This window comes from Phoenix dactylifera, chromosome 15, assembly GCF_051530095.1.
Source record: "Phoenix dactylifera cultivar Ajwa chromosome 15, Ajwa_hap1_PhDact_Kaust_v1.1, whole genome shotgun sequence".
Classification (NCBI taxonomy): Eukaryota; Viridiplantae; Streptophyta; class Magnoliopsida; order Arecales; family Arecaceae; genus Phoenix; species Phoenix dactylifera.
Genome location: NC_143204.1, coordinates 22,554,224 through 22,571,034, shown reverse-complemented (window position 1 = coordinate 22,571,034; position 16,811 = coordinate 22,554,224). Strand labels below are relative to the sequence as shown.

The 16,811-nt window shown below is 35.9% G+C and overlaps 2 protein-coding genes across 3 annotated transcripts; both read left to right on the top strand.

Moving 5' to 3' along the window:
• Positions 1 to 3,250: 3,250 nt before the first annotated feature.
• On the top strand, positions 3,251 to 5,803 carry LOC108511617 (protein NEGATIVE GRAVITROPIC RESPONSE OF ROOTS-like). Of its 2 annotated transcripts, none has more exons than XM_088711899.2 (6): positions 3,251 to 3,680; positions 3,795 to 3,873; positions 4,296 to 4,834; positions 4,932 to 5,091; positions 5,210 to 5,244; positions 5,334 to 5,803. In XM_088711899.2, exons 1-5 carry the CDS (start codon positions 3,675 to 3,677, stop codon positions 5,227 to 5,229), a joined length of 804 nt encoding a protein of 267 aa, XP_088568025.2. In that variant the 5' UTR covers positions 3,251 to 3,674; the 3' UTR covers positions 5,230 to 5,244; positions 5,334 to 5,803. The 2 variants fall into 2 exon arrangements, with proteins under 2 accessions (XP_088568025.2, XP_088568026.2); XM_088711900.2 differs by having other exon boundaries at positions 5,346 to 5,669.
• Positions 5,804 to 6,716: 913 nt separating this feature from the next.
• Positions 6,717 to 16,781, top strand: LOC103716310 (sm-like protein LSM1B). Its single transcript, XM_008804258.6, has 6 exons — positions 6,717 to 7,310; positions 12,968 to 13,036; positions 13,129 to 13,244; positions 13,328 to 13,390; positions 14,499 to 14,616; positions 16,512 to 16,781. The coding sequence occupies exons 1-5, from the start codon at positions 7,250 to 7,252 to the stop codon at positions 14,574 to 14,576; spliced, it is 387 nt and encodes a 128-aa protein (XP_008802480.1). The 5' UTR covers positions 6,717 to 7,249; the 3' UTR covers positions 14,577 to 14,616; positions 16,512 to 16,781.
• The last annotated feature ends 30 nt before the right edge of the window (positions 16,782 to 16,811 follow it).

Genomic DNA, 16,811 nt, shown 5'->3' with positions numbered 1-16,811 from the left:
ATCACAATCATAGGGTGTAACATGAATTCGATAGCAGAGGGAAAGTAGGGTAAGGCTGGCTATATATGATCATTGAGGATGGTGGTACAGTGGAGATTAGATAATAGAGGTCATGTGGATAAAATAGTATAGCAATTGCTAAAGGGATATAGGAAATTTTTACATAAATGTATGGTAGAGGCATTGAAGGAGACAAAATAATGCTTTGTTAAAGGCTGGGTGGAAAACTTTGGCTGGAAACTAATACAGTCTATGATCACCTTATAATGCTCCATTGATCATGAATCTTGAGTTCCGCATTCTTAATAGATAGTTATAGTATGGATGCATCTTCCTTGCTTTCTTTCAAAAAGGACTAAGGCCCTGTTTGGGGGAGCTGTTGGCAATAGAGCTGTTGAAAGTAGAGCTGTTGGAAGTAGAGCTGTCTGAAGTAGAGCTGTTATAAAAAGCTGTTTGCTGTTTGGTAACTACATTCATAAAGTACTGTGGTACTTTGTTTTGTGTTTGGTAAACAAACTGGGAAAGTACTTTTGCATGATAAAATTACCATAAAGGACATTGTATAGTATTATACAACAGAACATAATAAAACATAATATAGATTAATACATAAATATACGATATAGTATAATATTATTGTAATATAAAATACTATTATTATAATATAGCATAATAGTAATATAATTGTTAGAGTAAATTAATATTTGGTAATATAATATAATATTAAATTATTTAATATAACATATTAATGTATTATTCCGAAATGTAATATATATTATATTTATAGTATAATATAATAATAAAGGTATAAAATATTATAATTATTAGTATAAATTAATTTCTCATAATATAACATAATATTAAATTATTTAAAATAACATATTAATATATTATAATGTAATGTAATATAATAAAATATTTATAGTATAATACAATAATAAAGGTATAAATTATTATAATTATTAGTATAAATTAATTTCTCATAATATAACATAGTATTAAATTATTTGAAATAACATATTAATGTATTATAATGTAATGTAATATAATATAATATTTATAGTATAATACAATAACAAAGGTATAAAATATTATAATTATTAGTATAAATTAATTTTTCATAATATAACATAATATTAAATTATTTAACATAACATATTAATGTATTATGATATAATATAATATGATATTATATTTATAGTATAATACAAAAATAAAGGTATAAAAATTATAATTATTAGTATAGAATAATTTTTCATAATATAATATTATATTAAATTATTTAAAATAACATATTAATGTATTATGATATAACATATTATAATATTATATTTATAGTATAATACAATAATAAAGGTATAAAATATTTTAATTATTAGGTTTAGGTTTATAAAGGGACAAACTGTGTAATTATTATATTTTAATATGGGCATTTTTGTCAAAAATACACCTTTCCGAAAAGCTGAAAACAGCTTTTGGGAGGAAGCTACAATTTGGAGCTTCCTCCTAAAAGCTGTTTTCAGCTTCCCGCAAAAGCTGAAACAGCTTTTCCAAAAATTTACCAAACACAGTTTTTTAACTAAAAGTACTTTTGGAGGGCCAGAAAGTGCTTTTTGGCTCTCCAAAAGCTCCCCCAAACAGGGCCTAAACACAAAATTCAATTCCCAAGCCTTATATAAATAAAGTCACCATCCATAATAGCAGCGAGTGTACCATATGATGATGGTAAACTTATGTTGATAAGAAAGAGGTTGCATCAAGATTAGCTTTGTACAATGCATCATTAGGTCCGAAAGGGCTTCGTCATAGCAAATCCAGGAGCAATATTGATTATATAAAAAAATGTGGGGGCTTATATGTAAAACACCTGGTTTGCTTCTGTATTGGAAAGGAATTCTTGCTGTTTTCGAATATAGTAATTATTTAGTATATTAAAACTCATCCATTAATTCTACGAAAAGGTAAGATTAATGTTTCACTGGCCAGGGATATCAAAGGCATTGGGGGAGTTGCTTTGTGCTCCACTTTTGGACACAAACTCTATCAATATCTCTAGATATTTATTTTTTTTTGGATGAATCGGATATATTATACCATACATGAATAGAAATACATTCATGAGTATCAGAATATAAATTATTCAAACAATCAAGAAAAATATTTGTAGCTGAGTCCCATAATATAGTCCATATATGGTTAGCTTCCTTGCACATAAATATTGCCTCCAAAAAGCTCCGTGATAACTGTCAAAGAATCCCTTTCTAAATAGATCCCTCTCGGCTGCATGAGATTTCGAGATACCTTGATCTTTCCCAATTCTAGTTCTCAAGGTCTTATCACTTTTTTTTTAGAGGGAGAAAAAGGCAATGAATTACTTCTCCCAATTTATTAAGTGCAGAAATTACATACAGAATGAAAAGAAAAGCAAAGATATGGAACATAAAGTCGAGTACATAAGCTGAGCAAGGTAAGACAAAATTGCTTGATAGCTCTCTCATCACTCATTTCAGATTGTGTACATCATAGAAAGAGCAGAGTGAATTTGAGAGAAATTATGCGACGGAGCTAGAAATTATGTGACCTCTATTTCTTCCTTCCCACGGTTGCAGGGGAAGTATTGGGCTTTATATATGTAGAGTAAAATCCATCAAGGCTTTATCTCCAGAGAAATAATTTTCTCTGCATTTTAAAGTAGGCACCTTCCACCGGTTCCTAAGGCATTTAGCCGGTTTGTAACTGGTCAAAGCATGTGACAAGAACCGTAAGATAAGGCACATGAATTGCTTGAAAATTTTTCAGTGAGTATATCCCGAAGAAAACTTCTTCATAGTGATTGATTGGATACGGAGAATGGACTGTTACGAAGATGGCCATTCGTTAATTGGTGAGACTCGCAAATTGGTCAGAGAGATAGAGTCATCTTAGGCAGCACATGTATTTCGGTAGACAAACAAAATTGTAGATTGGGTTGCCTCTTTCATTGTGCAACACTTCAGAAATTTTATCTAAACTAGGGTGAATGATATTTTTTTTTTTGTATTTTTTTATTTTTGATTTGGCTGGCCATACCATGTGGGAACAATATAAAATGCCGATTTTAACAAAAAAAAAAAAATCATGAAAGGAAAAGAAAAAAAAAAAAAGAAAAACAAGGGGAACCAGCAAGCCTGCCAGGAGGGTGGTAAAAGCTTGGAGAGGTGAAAGTCTGTGCTTGGGAACTTGAACCGTGCTAAGTGTCTTCAGAGGACTCGCACAGAGTGATGGGATTCTGGAGCACTTTCCTCTATCGATCTATTTAACCCTCCCAAAGCTCCAATTGGCGAAAGGAACTTCGCAGCTACTTCACTCATGTCCTTTTCTGTTTATTAGTAGCAGCAAACCTCCTCTTCCTTCAAGAGCTCCGGAGTGTGGTGGAGGCAAGAAGGCGGCGACTACTTAAAAATGAACAAGCCTGGACGCTAGACCGAGAAAGAGGCTGTGCATTCTTATGATTCCCATCGGCAGAGGATCTTCTTTTCTTCTTTGAGCAACTCATTGACAAAGAATTTTGTTTCCCACTTTGTTTTTTTTTTGGAAAAAAACGAATTTTGCCAAGGATCTTGAAAGCTATCCTCTCTCTCTCTCTCTCTCTCTCTCTCTCTCTCTCAATATCTATATCAAATCTGGTCGGCGATATGGGGGTAAGGACCACTACTTGTAAAAGCTTTATTGTTAGATATAGGAGAAAAGATTGCGTTTCATTTGCTTGCTACTCTTGGTTTATTAATGGAATCCGTGGGTTTCATTTGGTGTAGATTTTGAGTTGGGTGCAAAATAAGTTCAACGGGAAACAAGAGAAGCACAGATTCGACGTAGGTTCGAGTTCAGCTCGTCGTAAGTGATCCACCATACGTTTGTATGCTTTGTTTGATTTGAGTGCTTTTTTCCGACCTCCCCATGGGTTTCCCTAAGTTGACTGGTTTTGATTTCTCGTATTGTCTTTTTCTTGATAACCTTGAGGATTGTGATGGTGAAAGGGAGAAATCTTGGTTTGATACCATGAGCTCTGCTGATAACGCTAAAGGAGCTTATTTCCCCAAGAGCCATCTCTTTTCTTAGTAGTGAATTCAGCTTTGAGCCAATCTCTTTTGCTTGGTTAGCTCAGATGAGTCATTTTTTCTTTCTTGATATAAGGGGGAAAAATGGCTTTTGATCTTGTTGATGGTGATTTTTCCACCAGAAGTTAGCCATATTTTTTGAGGGTGGATCGCCATATTATTATTTGCATCCTCACTCTATTGTTCTTCTTTAATTAGATACTTCGATGCAAGATGCCTGCAAAGAAGAATTCAGTGATTGGCCTCAAGCATTGCTGTCGATTGGAACGTTTGGCAACAGAGAGTCGAAGGAAGACCCACGGAGACATGAGCCCTCAGAAAACTTGGGTTCAACTCAAAATCTGCCGGACTTCACATTAGAAGAAGTGAGAAAGTTACAAAAGGAGCTAATAAAACTATTGTCCGGCAAGTCAAAAGCTGGCACCAAGGGAGTAGAAGTGGGAGAAGAAGAGAAGGCCAATCTCCCACTGAATAGATTTCTCAACTGCCCATCAACCTTGGAGGTCGATCGGACTGCTTCCCTTAGGCTGCATGAAGATTTGGATGATAACAATGGCGATCTCTCGCCCAAAACCAAGATCATCTTAAAAAAGGCAAAAGATTTGTTGTTCGATAACCACGACGCAGTCAAGAAAAAATCACTCACGTTTCTTCTTAAGAAAATTTTTGTATGTCGAAGCGGCTTCTCACCAGCTCGGAGCTTGAGGGATCCCATTCCAGAGACAAGGATGGAGAAGGTATGTTTCATGCATGCATTATCTTGACAGATGTGTCTCTCACATTGGCAGTCTAAATGGTTCCTTAACCTTTATTTTTATCTTCTTTCCTCAAAAGATCTTGAGGACATTAATTCATAAGAAAATATACCCTCGAAGCTCTGCTTCATCTTCGACGAGGAAGTACTTGGAGGAGAGACCCATGGAGAAGATGCAGGCAGAGAAAAAGGAGGAGAAAGGGGAGGATCGATGCAAGTGGGTCAAGACCGATTCAGAGTGTAAGTTTCATGCGTCATCACAGCCTGAATGCATAGAAAAATCTATAGTTTCTGAAGCGCGCAAACATATGTTTGAATGGGCGCTTACTCTATTCTTTTCTTCTTCCTTTGCTTCCAGATATTGTTCTGGAGATCTGAACACATCTGATTTTGGTGAGTCCTCAGAGTTTAGCTCTTTTTCTTTGCATTGTTATTTTCAGAAACTCTAAGCTAAAATCATAGCAATGCTTGCTCCGTTTAAGCTTAATTTGCAGGTATGTTGCATTTGCCGAAATCCAAATGTCTCGCATCTCAAGCCATCTAGATGATTGGGGCTACAGTGTTGTAAAGGAAAGCTAATCAATGTACTCAACCATCCATTGCATTGGTCACAAAGAATACAAACCTAATACAATGGTGGAATGGAGACTGAGCTTTTGCTCGAGCTTGTGCAGGTGTATGCCTACGAATGTCTTGCAGTGCCATGACAGGATATTTTGGAATGTTCATAGAAGAATTTTTCTTTTGGCAAATGCCATGTATTTATCCTGCAATTTTACTTATGGTTCAGTCATCTCTTTCTCTTTTGCATCTTATAAGGTGACGCACTAAATTTTAGAGGCTTTGAGATATTTCTTTGTAGGAAGTTATTTCCAATGCAGGCTTGAGGACAGTCGGTATTTGATCGGAATACTTCGACACATATCAAATGCAAGAACTTGATCACGGCTAACACTGGATTTTTGGCATATGATCAAAGAAGAAATCCAACTTGAGCTCCTGTTTGCATTCCGGTAACAGATTTGGTGGGCCAGAAATTAAAAATGAAAGCCCTTGATAGATTGTCCCTAGGACACTTGCACGAGCTAATCAATTCACCGTATCAACTTCTGTTGAAGTCCTCTTGTGAAAAATTGGCTCTCAACCACTCTCCTCTCTAGTGGTGACTAACTTTACCTAGAAGTCCCCTTTCAATGATGTTATAATCATAAACCTTGATGGCAGTGCACTGGAAAATGGAACCACCGGCGGCGTGAATTTTAATATCCAGTATCGCAACGGGTAGGTTGCAGCAGATATTTCTACTTCGGTAATATTCATACAATAAAATTGAGAGCTGCTTGGAAAGGAATCGACTATACAATCACCAAATCATATATTACAAATGTATGGCTGGATGGTAATTCTCAAATGATGATTAATTAGATCAATCGATGGTCACAAGCTTATCCATCCTGCATGTTGATATTTGGCATGTTGGGGTCATTTTCAGAGGCAAGATAAGCTACTAATTGGGTTGTATCTTATATTGCCCGTCACGCAACTGACAATGTTTGGAACTCTGCCGATGCATGCCCATTGGAACTTAGAGATTGGTTGTTTTCTCTAATTATCTTTGCACTCTTGGGTTCTATTGCCATTTGTTATATCAAAAGGGGGGAAAAAATCTATAACGAACTTAGGGAAAGCTCTTTTGCAAATAACCTCCCAAAGAATTTGACGGCACTAAATATAGACACTGGACGTGCGGCTAATTATTATCGAATACATCTAAATCTAGTACTAGTAGTGTACGTGTCCAAATATGACACGAGTGTCATAGGGCCTATACGGCTATACCCCACTTGATCGTATCCGATGCAGAAGCTGCTCCGTGGTGGTGTTTTTTTTTTTTGATTCGGGTAACAACTCCCTGGTGATTTTAGTCAAAGGAGCAGTTCTTTTCCTTGTCAACTTCCACCTCCCGTCTCTCTTCCTTTCTTTTCGATGGGAGGCGGAGAGAAAGGGGCTATCTTTTTCGAGAGCAGGGAAAAATTTAATCCTTCTTCCTAATTATTTTCCCTCGATTCGTTGTAGTCGATCCGGCCTTTTCTGTTCCGTCGAGAAATTTCTGTTTTTTGGGACTAGGGTTTTGATTTTCGGGTAAGTAGGGCTTGGATCTGGGAGCGTTTCGGTGGAAATTTAGGGTTTTGGCTTGTTGGTGGTGGTGCGGGTAAGGAAGCTAGGATTTCGAAGAAAAGTTAGTTTTTTTAGGGTTCTGCTGGTTGAGGGAGAGTGGGAGAGCTTGATTTGGTGGTGGGTTGGTGAGGCAGTGGAGAATTCGGGCTGCCAATGCGATTTGTCGCGGTCTGGGTGGACTCTTCGGTGATTTTTGACAGGCCGAAAGGGTTGGGGCTCGATGTCGTGGGCTGGACCGGAAGATATCTTTCTATCTACCTCCCTTGCGAGTTATCTTGACAGTAAGCTTAAGCGCCTCTTTTCCCTTCTCTATACTCTCCGAGCTGCTGTAAATTTTAGGGAATTAATTTGATATGAGATTTCTTTTCCCTTGTTTCTTGGATACATTTATTTCGTTTTTCTATTTTTGATGGAATTATTAGTTGAAAATGATGTAATGAATTGTTGTTTATCTTCAAATTGTTCGTCAGCTTCCTACAAGTTAAGAAAGGTGTCTTACTGTTGTTTTTAATTGCATTAATGTTGGGCGAAGGTTGTGCTTCGCAATTATGTCGGACTGAGCTACTTAAGTTGGCGCTGGTGCTAATAGGTTTGCTATGTATTTTTGCTCTCAATTCAGCAATCCTTTTTGAGGTTTGTATGCATCTTGTGAAGGAGGCTTCTGGTCTGCTCTTGGCTTCTCCGGTTTTGATGAGGTTTTGACAAAGTAATGCAGTTTCTTAAATTTAGTTGTTGCTGGCAAAAAATGACCTGCAATGCATGCTCAACTCTTGCACAACTAACTGCTTCCATATTTTGGTGTTTACTACTACTGTTTAGTAGATATTTAGTACTATGTTGTTTAATACTAACTCTTGCACAACTAACCGTTTGCACATGTTTAACTCTTGCATTACTAACTCAGAAAAATGCTTGTAGATTTGTAATTTATTGCATGTTACTCATATGAGCATTGCTGATAAATCATAATATTTTGCTCAAGGTTATAATATGGAGAATAAGTAAAATTTTTGGATAAGGTTGACAGTTATGTTTAAAATGGAAACCATGCCTTATATGTTAATTTTTACAGTTGTACACCAGCTTGTTAAACTGTTTGAAGAAAAGGATTTGGGGTGAAGTTCTTATCTATGAGGAACATATAGTTTAGTCAGGGGTGTGGTATTTCTAAATCGTTCATCAATTTTTGCACATCATAGCCTATCAAATTTTGCTAAGGAGACCTGATAACCTCTGGTTTTAGGAATGATTTACATTTGAGACATGTTATGAATCCTTTATGAATTTGATAACTAGGCCACTTACTAATGGCATTTTTATAGTTTCTTCGGTCAAATGGGGCTGGCTTTCTGGAGAAATCAGCAAGCATGCATGTATGACAAGGGAGTCGTAGTTGGAATGGGAAGGATCTCAGAGGGAAACCTAAGGAATAGTTGATACATTAAGTGATTGAGAATTTTTAGGTGATTGTTTAGAGATCTATTTTGATTAATTATCTACATATCATGCTTTAGCTATAAGCTCGGTTGAGGGAGTCAGAGAATCACGAGGATTACATTTGAGTGGTTTACATCGAATGATGCATGGAGAAAATATTTGGGAAGTTAATATGAATCCTTGTTGCATTCTAGTCTTTATGGCCCTTGATTGTATCCTTAATAAACATCAAAAAGGCGACTCAAAAAATGTGGACTTTCTTTACAGAGCAGTTCAGTTTGGAACTATTGACGTGAGAGGATTGAAAACAAATGGTGGCATGGATTCAAAAATCAACGAAATGGGAGTATCATTTGGTACCATACTGTTCTGACATGAAACTGGGACTGATGCGGATGCCGGGCCATTGAGACCATCCATGTCGATATGTATGGGCTATGCCCGTGCATACCAGTGCATACCAGTGACACTATAATGATCACTGTATATTGACAATTTTTTATTTTCATTGATATTTTCAGTTTCGCTACTTATCATCGGTATTGGTACAATGCCATATTGTTCGGATAGAAAAGTGGTATGAGATTCAGTACCAGTATTTAAAATCTTGATGGTGAACAACCCTCCATCATTCTCACATATTTGGAATATTATAGATCTGAATCATTTTATGCATGTCGTTGAGAGAAGGAACAACTATTAAAGGTGGTTAGCTGTTAGTTTAGATTGATATAAACTACGACACTTGTTTTGTTTAAGGCTATTGTGAACACTTTTTTTAAAGCCCTAGATCGAGGTATAAATTTTAGATGTTAAATCATTCAATTTCGCCCAATGTATGTAGATGCTGCTAAAGTTGCTGTGGCACTTTCATACATATTTCACTTCTAGATAGGGTTGAATAACTTGTTGATAACAAGATTCAAAGAAATAAAAAATCGGCATTCTTAGTTGCAAGAAGATAACCTTATAACTTCTTTGTTATGTTGAGAAAAATTCAAATCAAGGGTTTATTGGAAGATATCTGATTTTAATTTAAGAAGAATGCGAAAGCATTATTTGATGTGTCAAGCGTTTTAACTATTTGAGTTTGAGTTGCATTGGGAGTTTGTTGGAATGCAAATGGTAGCCTGAACTAGGGTCGGGCTGATCTGACCTGACAAAAACTTTGAGTGGGCCTAAGCTTGTTTTAGGCCCACCAGGACCTGACTTAAGCCCGTGGATTTTAGACATGCTTGGCTTGGTCATAGAAGTTTGATGTGGGCATCACCCAATTGAGGCCCAGCAAATTTGAACCTAGACCTACCGACTGCCCTGATTCAAATCGTCACCAATCTTTGCATATAGAGTTAAGTCTCGCAGAAAAGAGCGGGAGCCAAGAAATCTCATGGAAAGGAGAACAAGAGACAAGGATTTGTTTACAAAGTGTTTGAGAAAGAGAGGAATGGCTTTGGACATTTGGAGGCATTGGAGGAGGAGGAGAAGCCAAAGGAGAGATGTAATGAGATGGGAAGAGGAGGCTTGGTGTTGGGGGGCTCTGGAAGCAAAGATGAGAGAAAGTAGGAAGTGGTGATGTGGGTAAGTGGGAATTAGGTATTGAGCAAGTGGGTTTATTAGATGTGAATAATGGGAGGAGGCGCCATACTTTTATGAGGATGATTGATAGCTATCCATTGATTAAGTAGGTGTAACATGTTGGAATTTTATCCTTCAAAGCAGCCATATTGCTATAATTTGTAGTTTTTCAAAAGTTTAATCTATCAGAAATTCAAAACAATGACAATTAACAAATATGAACTCATTTATTTGGCTGGGTAGGTCTTGACCTAGCCTGTTTTGAAATAGTTTTGGATTCATAATCTTGACACGACCAAACCCCTTTACCTAGTGCAACCCATTTGAATCTCTAAGATAATCTATGGACTGTTTAGTCCTGTTACTCTATTCTATTTGACATGAGTTCGATCATGCATTCAAATCTCTCCTAAAAGAGAAAAGTTTCTTGTGTTTGCCTGTTATGAAGCCACATCCAATTGGCCCCTTTTTCTCTTTGGAGTTGCAGCAGTTTTTTATTTTGTAGGTAAAATATTTGTGTCTATGCCTAGATCAGCTAGAAGCATGTTGACAAAGGATTAAGAGTTAATTTGTACATGATTTGGCCTGGTTAAGGAAATAAGAAAAGTACAGAAATGTATTGTATATTTAAAAATATTAAAAAAGAAATGATTAAATAATATTTAAAGCACATGAGTGGCTAGGTAAAATTCAACAAGATTCACAAGCTATTCTTAATAAAGTTAGATGCTTCTTAGGGTTGCTGTTTTTTGAACATGTTCCCCTCTCCCTGACAGTTAAAATTGCATTTTTTTTTAAAAAAAAAAGTTTGAATTGGTAACTACTGCTGGAATTTCTCATTGGTTCAGAAAAGCATGTCATCACTTTGTTGCTCCTCAACCACCATAATTTTTGGGTAGTTTATTTTTTTATGGAGGGAAATAATAAAAGAATAAAAAAATCAAAATGCCCTGTTTAGAGGACAAACACAACAGTGAATACCAGGACAGCTTTGGATTTTTTTTTTAAATGGTAGGTGTTCCTCATTAGTACATTTTTAACCACCATAGTGGGGTAGTTTATTTTTTAATGAAGGAAAATAGCAAATTAAAAAAAATAAAAAGATAAAAGTACTCTGTTTAGAGGACAAACATAATGGTGAATACCAGGACAGATTTTTTTTTATGTGGTAGGTGTTCCTCCTTAGTACACTGTGTATTAGTTATGGGTGGCCATATATATTGCCATAGTCATATGGTCATTAATTCATGGACAACTGTGAGAAGGATTTAAAATACCGTGCTTTTATCTTTTCAGATGATAAAACATCTTCCTGTGACATGCACTCATCGTTTTAAAAATCAGTTGCTATGGCTGCTATGGTAGATGCTATAGCTGTTTCAGCCCAAAACCCACTGTGGTTAGTATCACTGCAATGTTACATGGGGCTTGAGTATGAATCACCCGATATAGCTAGGGAAAAACTGCTATGACGACTGCTATGTTACACTTGCAATTGGATGTGGAAATTTGGAGGAATAAGACTATTCTATGGAATAAGAGTTTTGTGTGTTTGGTTGGATTGATAAGTTTGGAGGTTATAGAAGAAAAGTTCTGTTGTGATGTTTGGTTGGAAGAATAAGCTGAGGGGTAAAAGGGATTTATGTTTGGACAAAACTACCCTTTCACCATTAGTGAAAATTTTGCTTACAATGATTGGTTGTTGAAATCTCAACAGCCTCCCCACGCTTCGCGCTAGCTTCCTCAACCCTTGTGCCAGGTCCACTGGCACGGAGCAAAATTTATTAAAGTAAAATAGATGAAATCATACACTTTATATATCTTTTTTCTATAGTTGATGTTATGCAATTGTGGACATTATTATTTTATGGCTGATGTTGTGCAATTCTGGACATTTTAATTCTATATGTTATTATGTTTTATGGATGATGATATTTATCATTAGAATGCAGATCTTTACATTGTATGGATGTTGGAATGATGTTAAGATATTAGATGGATGATGTTTTATAGCCTTGCCTTTGATGTTTTTCATTATTTTTTTTCATGAAATTGATGTGTATCAATTTTTACTAAATAATTAAAAATACTGATAATTTATAGCAGCCTGCTTTGGTTACATAGTGCCCGCTATTTGCTACCTGCTATGTAACCCTCTGGCTGCTAATTGCCCAGTATCTGATTTTTCGTACATTGTGTTCACCATTGAAAATGGTGGCTGGGTAGTCAGAGCCTTTTTTCAATAGCTAGTGTAAACGTTTCTCTACTCCTTTGGTAATACATGGTCTATACAGCATCATCTTTATATGTGTGTGTGTAGATGTATAAATGTATTTATATGTTATATATGTACATAAGTATGTGTGTATCTATGTATATATCTATACATACATATTTATGAGTAGGATTGCATACTTTATGTTAAATGTTTCGGGAAAAAAATTAATGATTCAAAACCAATGATGCAATTCAGACCATTAAAGCCGATCTACACTATAAATATGCTTAGAAACCAAAATTCACCTACTTTGGTAATATCCAACGTAAGCATCAAGTGGATGTAAAAATGAATGATTCTGATAGTATAATATTGTGTTTTGCTGGCATTTACTTATCAAAACCTGGTCAATTTAAATCTACCCATCTTTTAAGATGTGTAGATCATGATCAATAAAGTGGATTTCAATTTGTATACCCTATTATATATTTTGCTAGTGCATTTGATATCATTCATTTTTGTACCCACTTGATGCATAGGTTAAAGACCATCAAAATAGGTGAATTTTGGTTTGTATTTTTGAATCCATTAGTGACATGCATAGTACCAAGGTCTCAATCTGTTTTAAACAGTTTGTTATACTGTACTGTGTTGGATTGGACACATGCAACTCGTCCATTTTCTCATGTAATTTACTTCATTTGACAGAAAAGCTTCTTGTCTTGCTACGTGATGGAAGAAAGCTTCTGGGAATTCTTCGCTCTTTCGACCAATTTGGTATACATCTTTCATGGCTTTGTTTTACAAATAGTGTTGTATTTGTGCTTCCATGCGCAGATGCTTATTGTGGAACTGTCATCTTTTCACAGCAAATGCTGTTCTTGAAGGTGCTTGTGAGCGAGTAATTGTGGGAGATTTGTATTGCGATATCCCATTAGGTCTATATGTGATTCGTGGAGAGAATGTTGTGTTAATTGGAGAGCTGGTATTATTTTTCTCTTGCTTAATTGACTATTCATGTGTTCTTGGGAATGTGGGTATTGCCTCATTTGGTTTCTTATCTTGTAGGACTTGGAGCGAGAGGAGCTTCCTCCCCATATGATTTGTGTTTCAGCTGCAGAGATAAGAAGGGTATAACTACACATGCTTGTTAGACATAATCTCTGTTTCTTTTAGTGCCTGTCAATTTACATATGTGGTCCTTTTGCACTTGTGTTTTGCTTTATGTTCATTTTCTTACTTCTGGATGCTGTCACCTGTGCATGTGAACTGAATGACTTTGACCTTGCACCAGCATCTGTGCCACTATTATGTAGACAGTTTGCACATGCCAAGTGTCCAGATTTTCTTAAGTTTTCAGCATCAAAACCTCCAGGGAAAACCGGAGAAGAGTGGCATATATACAATACATACATTTGAAACTATATAAACATATCAGGGATACATGTTAACTACTAGACTAAGTTGACCGTGCAGCTGAACTTTACATTAAACAGAAATTATGTTTATATTGTAAATCATATTTTTGAAAGGATAGAATTATAGGAGAAGCTTTACTGGAGTCTAAACATTTTGGGCTAATATTTTCTAGTGCTTCTAACGGTTGATTATTAAGTGCCTTCTTTTGTAGCTGACTTGAGGACTCTCCATTTCTCAGAGTACTAGGCAGTGTCTTGCTCTGTCATGTCCTCTTAATGTTAAAAAGTGCCAGCATGCAGAGTTCCTAAAAATCAAAGTGCCCATATACACATGGTATTTAGTGAACCTAAAAGCCATGGTTGTTAGGTGGCTCTATTTATATGATCATGACAATTTGCAAGCATATTGTGCATCTGGTTCTTTGCTCCTTTTATGCATTCTCTGCGCCCGAGTTGATGCCTAAATTCTGAAGTACAATAAGTAACTGATTTGCCCAAAAATTGGATTCAAAATCTTCACCTTTATGAACTTTTGGCTTGTTTTCCAGTGACTTTTCTAAAGAAATGCACTAATCTATCAAGTCCACTAGCTTCTATTTGTTTTTTTAATTTTAGTTTTTCTTTTACAAGTGCCCCTGGGTCTAGCAGAACCAGTTAAATTCAGATGCACTTGGTCAGCTGTTAGTTTTTCCTCTGTATCTCATCTTGAAAATAGATATGTCATGCATCTACCCGTAGTTAGTACCCCAACCATTTTCTTCGTCAGTTCTGAACTGTTCAATCCTTTCTGGAGTAATGAAGTTGTTACATTTCATCTGCAGGCACAGAAAGCAGAAAGAGATGCTACAGATCTCAAAGGTTCCATGAGAAAGAGAATGGAGTTCCTGGATCTGGATTGATAGCGAAGTTATTTGCTCATGCTCACACACTACCGTTTTGGTGAGTGGTTATGTCATCTTACCCGCAAATTTTATCGCGGTTTGGTTCAGGGATGCTACCTAAAGCTTTTCTTGGCCCTTTTCCCCTTGTTTGCTGCAATATTTGCCAAAATGGTGTGTACCGTTGCTTTTCATAGTGTAACTTATCAAAGCTGTGGAGTGGTGCATAGTGAACGGATGGTTTTAGCATCAGGATGTTTCTTTTGATTGGATAAAGCCTGCTGTATTTCAGTTTAATGGTAGATGCAAATTTAAATTAACCTCAAGAGTCTTTTACCCAGCCAAGTATCATTCTGAATTCCGATTTTCATGCCTTTGTTTTCACAGAATGACTAATACAGCTCTGGTTGGCTAGGTCCATTATATATTACTGTAGTGTTATCTACTACTGGTCTACTGCTGTTATTCCTAATCTTGTTTGCTCCCAGCAAGATAGCGAACATTCACAGGCAAGAACCAGATTAACTGTGTATGATGCCCAACAATGGCTTGTCAAGAACTTTTAGTGCCCTAGGCTGACCAGTGACTTACCTAGATGTCAGAACTCTGGATGACTTGAGAATTGAGAGTTCCTATCAACAGCTATTTTAATAAACAGAATCTATAGATCTTGTAAAGTCGGCATGAATCGTTCTTTGCTGGTTATTGAGAGATGCATGCAAAGTAATGGATGCCAGGTGCATGAATCATTGCCGAGCTGGTTAAAATGAACCAATTTGCTAAATGTGCTTTTTCTTCTCCCATCTGCCCTAAAACTGCTCTGTGACTTGATTACTACAGTGTTATCATTAGAAACCATGTATTAATTAAGATGAATAATTCATATGTAAATGTTATAAATTATTAGGTGTAGAAAGTTTTGCACAGTTGCATTATTTTGATTTTGAAGTTAACCCAATTCGATCAAAGAGTAAATTTTGTGTTGAGGAGCTGCGCCCTAGCCAAGCAAATGAGGAAATTTTGTTAAGCATCACCGTTGCAGTTTTTGATAAGCTCGATATATTTTGAATTGGATGATTCGAGTACATCGATCATCTAGCTCTATGGAGGCTCGTCTTAATTGCCCCTCGGTTTGCATTGTTCGTGACTTGAAACAGCTGTTTGCACGCCCATATCCACGTGTGTACAAGTGCACGCACGGAAAATGCCAAACAAAAAAGAAGCAAAAAAAACAATTAAAAAACAAAGTAGGAGTTTCCACTACCATATAATGATATCAATGATGGTATTAATACTATGGACATAGAAGTTCATATGCAATGATTTCGTCAGCCAACCCCAGCTAATAGAAAACAAAACTGTTGCAGAGGTATAGCCTGCATGTTCACAGGGTGGAGTCAAACCCAATTAAAAACTATGTGGTGGGTATTAGAAGCGGGCTAGAAATCGATAGCATTCATTCACACTGCGTTGACAACAAATCTGAAAACGAAAAATCATATTATAAACATGTTAGGAAAAAGGTGAAAATTATGGTGATCAAAAATTCACATCATTCATGGGCCTGACTGATATTTATCGAAGGGAAATTTTTCGATAATAAATACACCCTGTTCTAGACAAATATTTTGTATAATATGCAGAATAATATTGTTAAAAAAAACTAAAGATTCTAATCTTTTTGATTAAACAAAAATTATCATACGGATATTAGATGGAAACTGAGTATTACTCAAACAATATTAAATTTTTGCTATGACTATTTGTTGTGGTGTAGCTACTGGGTTGGGGCCATACGGATGCTTATTAATGTTTTTGTACCGTGTTTTAATATCTACGTAAATAAAAATAAAATATAATGAAAATAAGATTATGATGTATTTTTATTAATACAAATAAATCAGTCCTAATTGCTGCATTCTAAGATTTTTCTCAACAAACCCTTTTCAATTTCAGGTTATGTTGGTATTCGGTCTATTCAATGATTGGTCTATTCTTCATAAAGATGATGAAACAAGTTGCAGCATGAGCTCAAAGGAAAACCCTGCTCAATAAAGTCTCCCTTAACTGTTGCATCTTCGCCATATTTACTGTTGATTTGTATTGACTGCTCTTCTGTTGGATCTTGTACTATTTGCCAATCTGGTTGTTATTGATTTGAAGACCCAAATTTGATACTGAATTGTAACTCTATTTGAATTTAAATAGATCCTTGTACTCTGCTAATTCTACTGTACATTCTTCTTATTCTCTCTA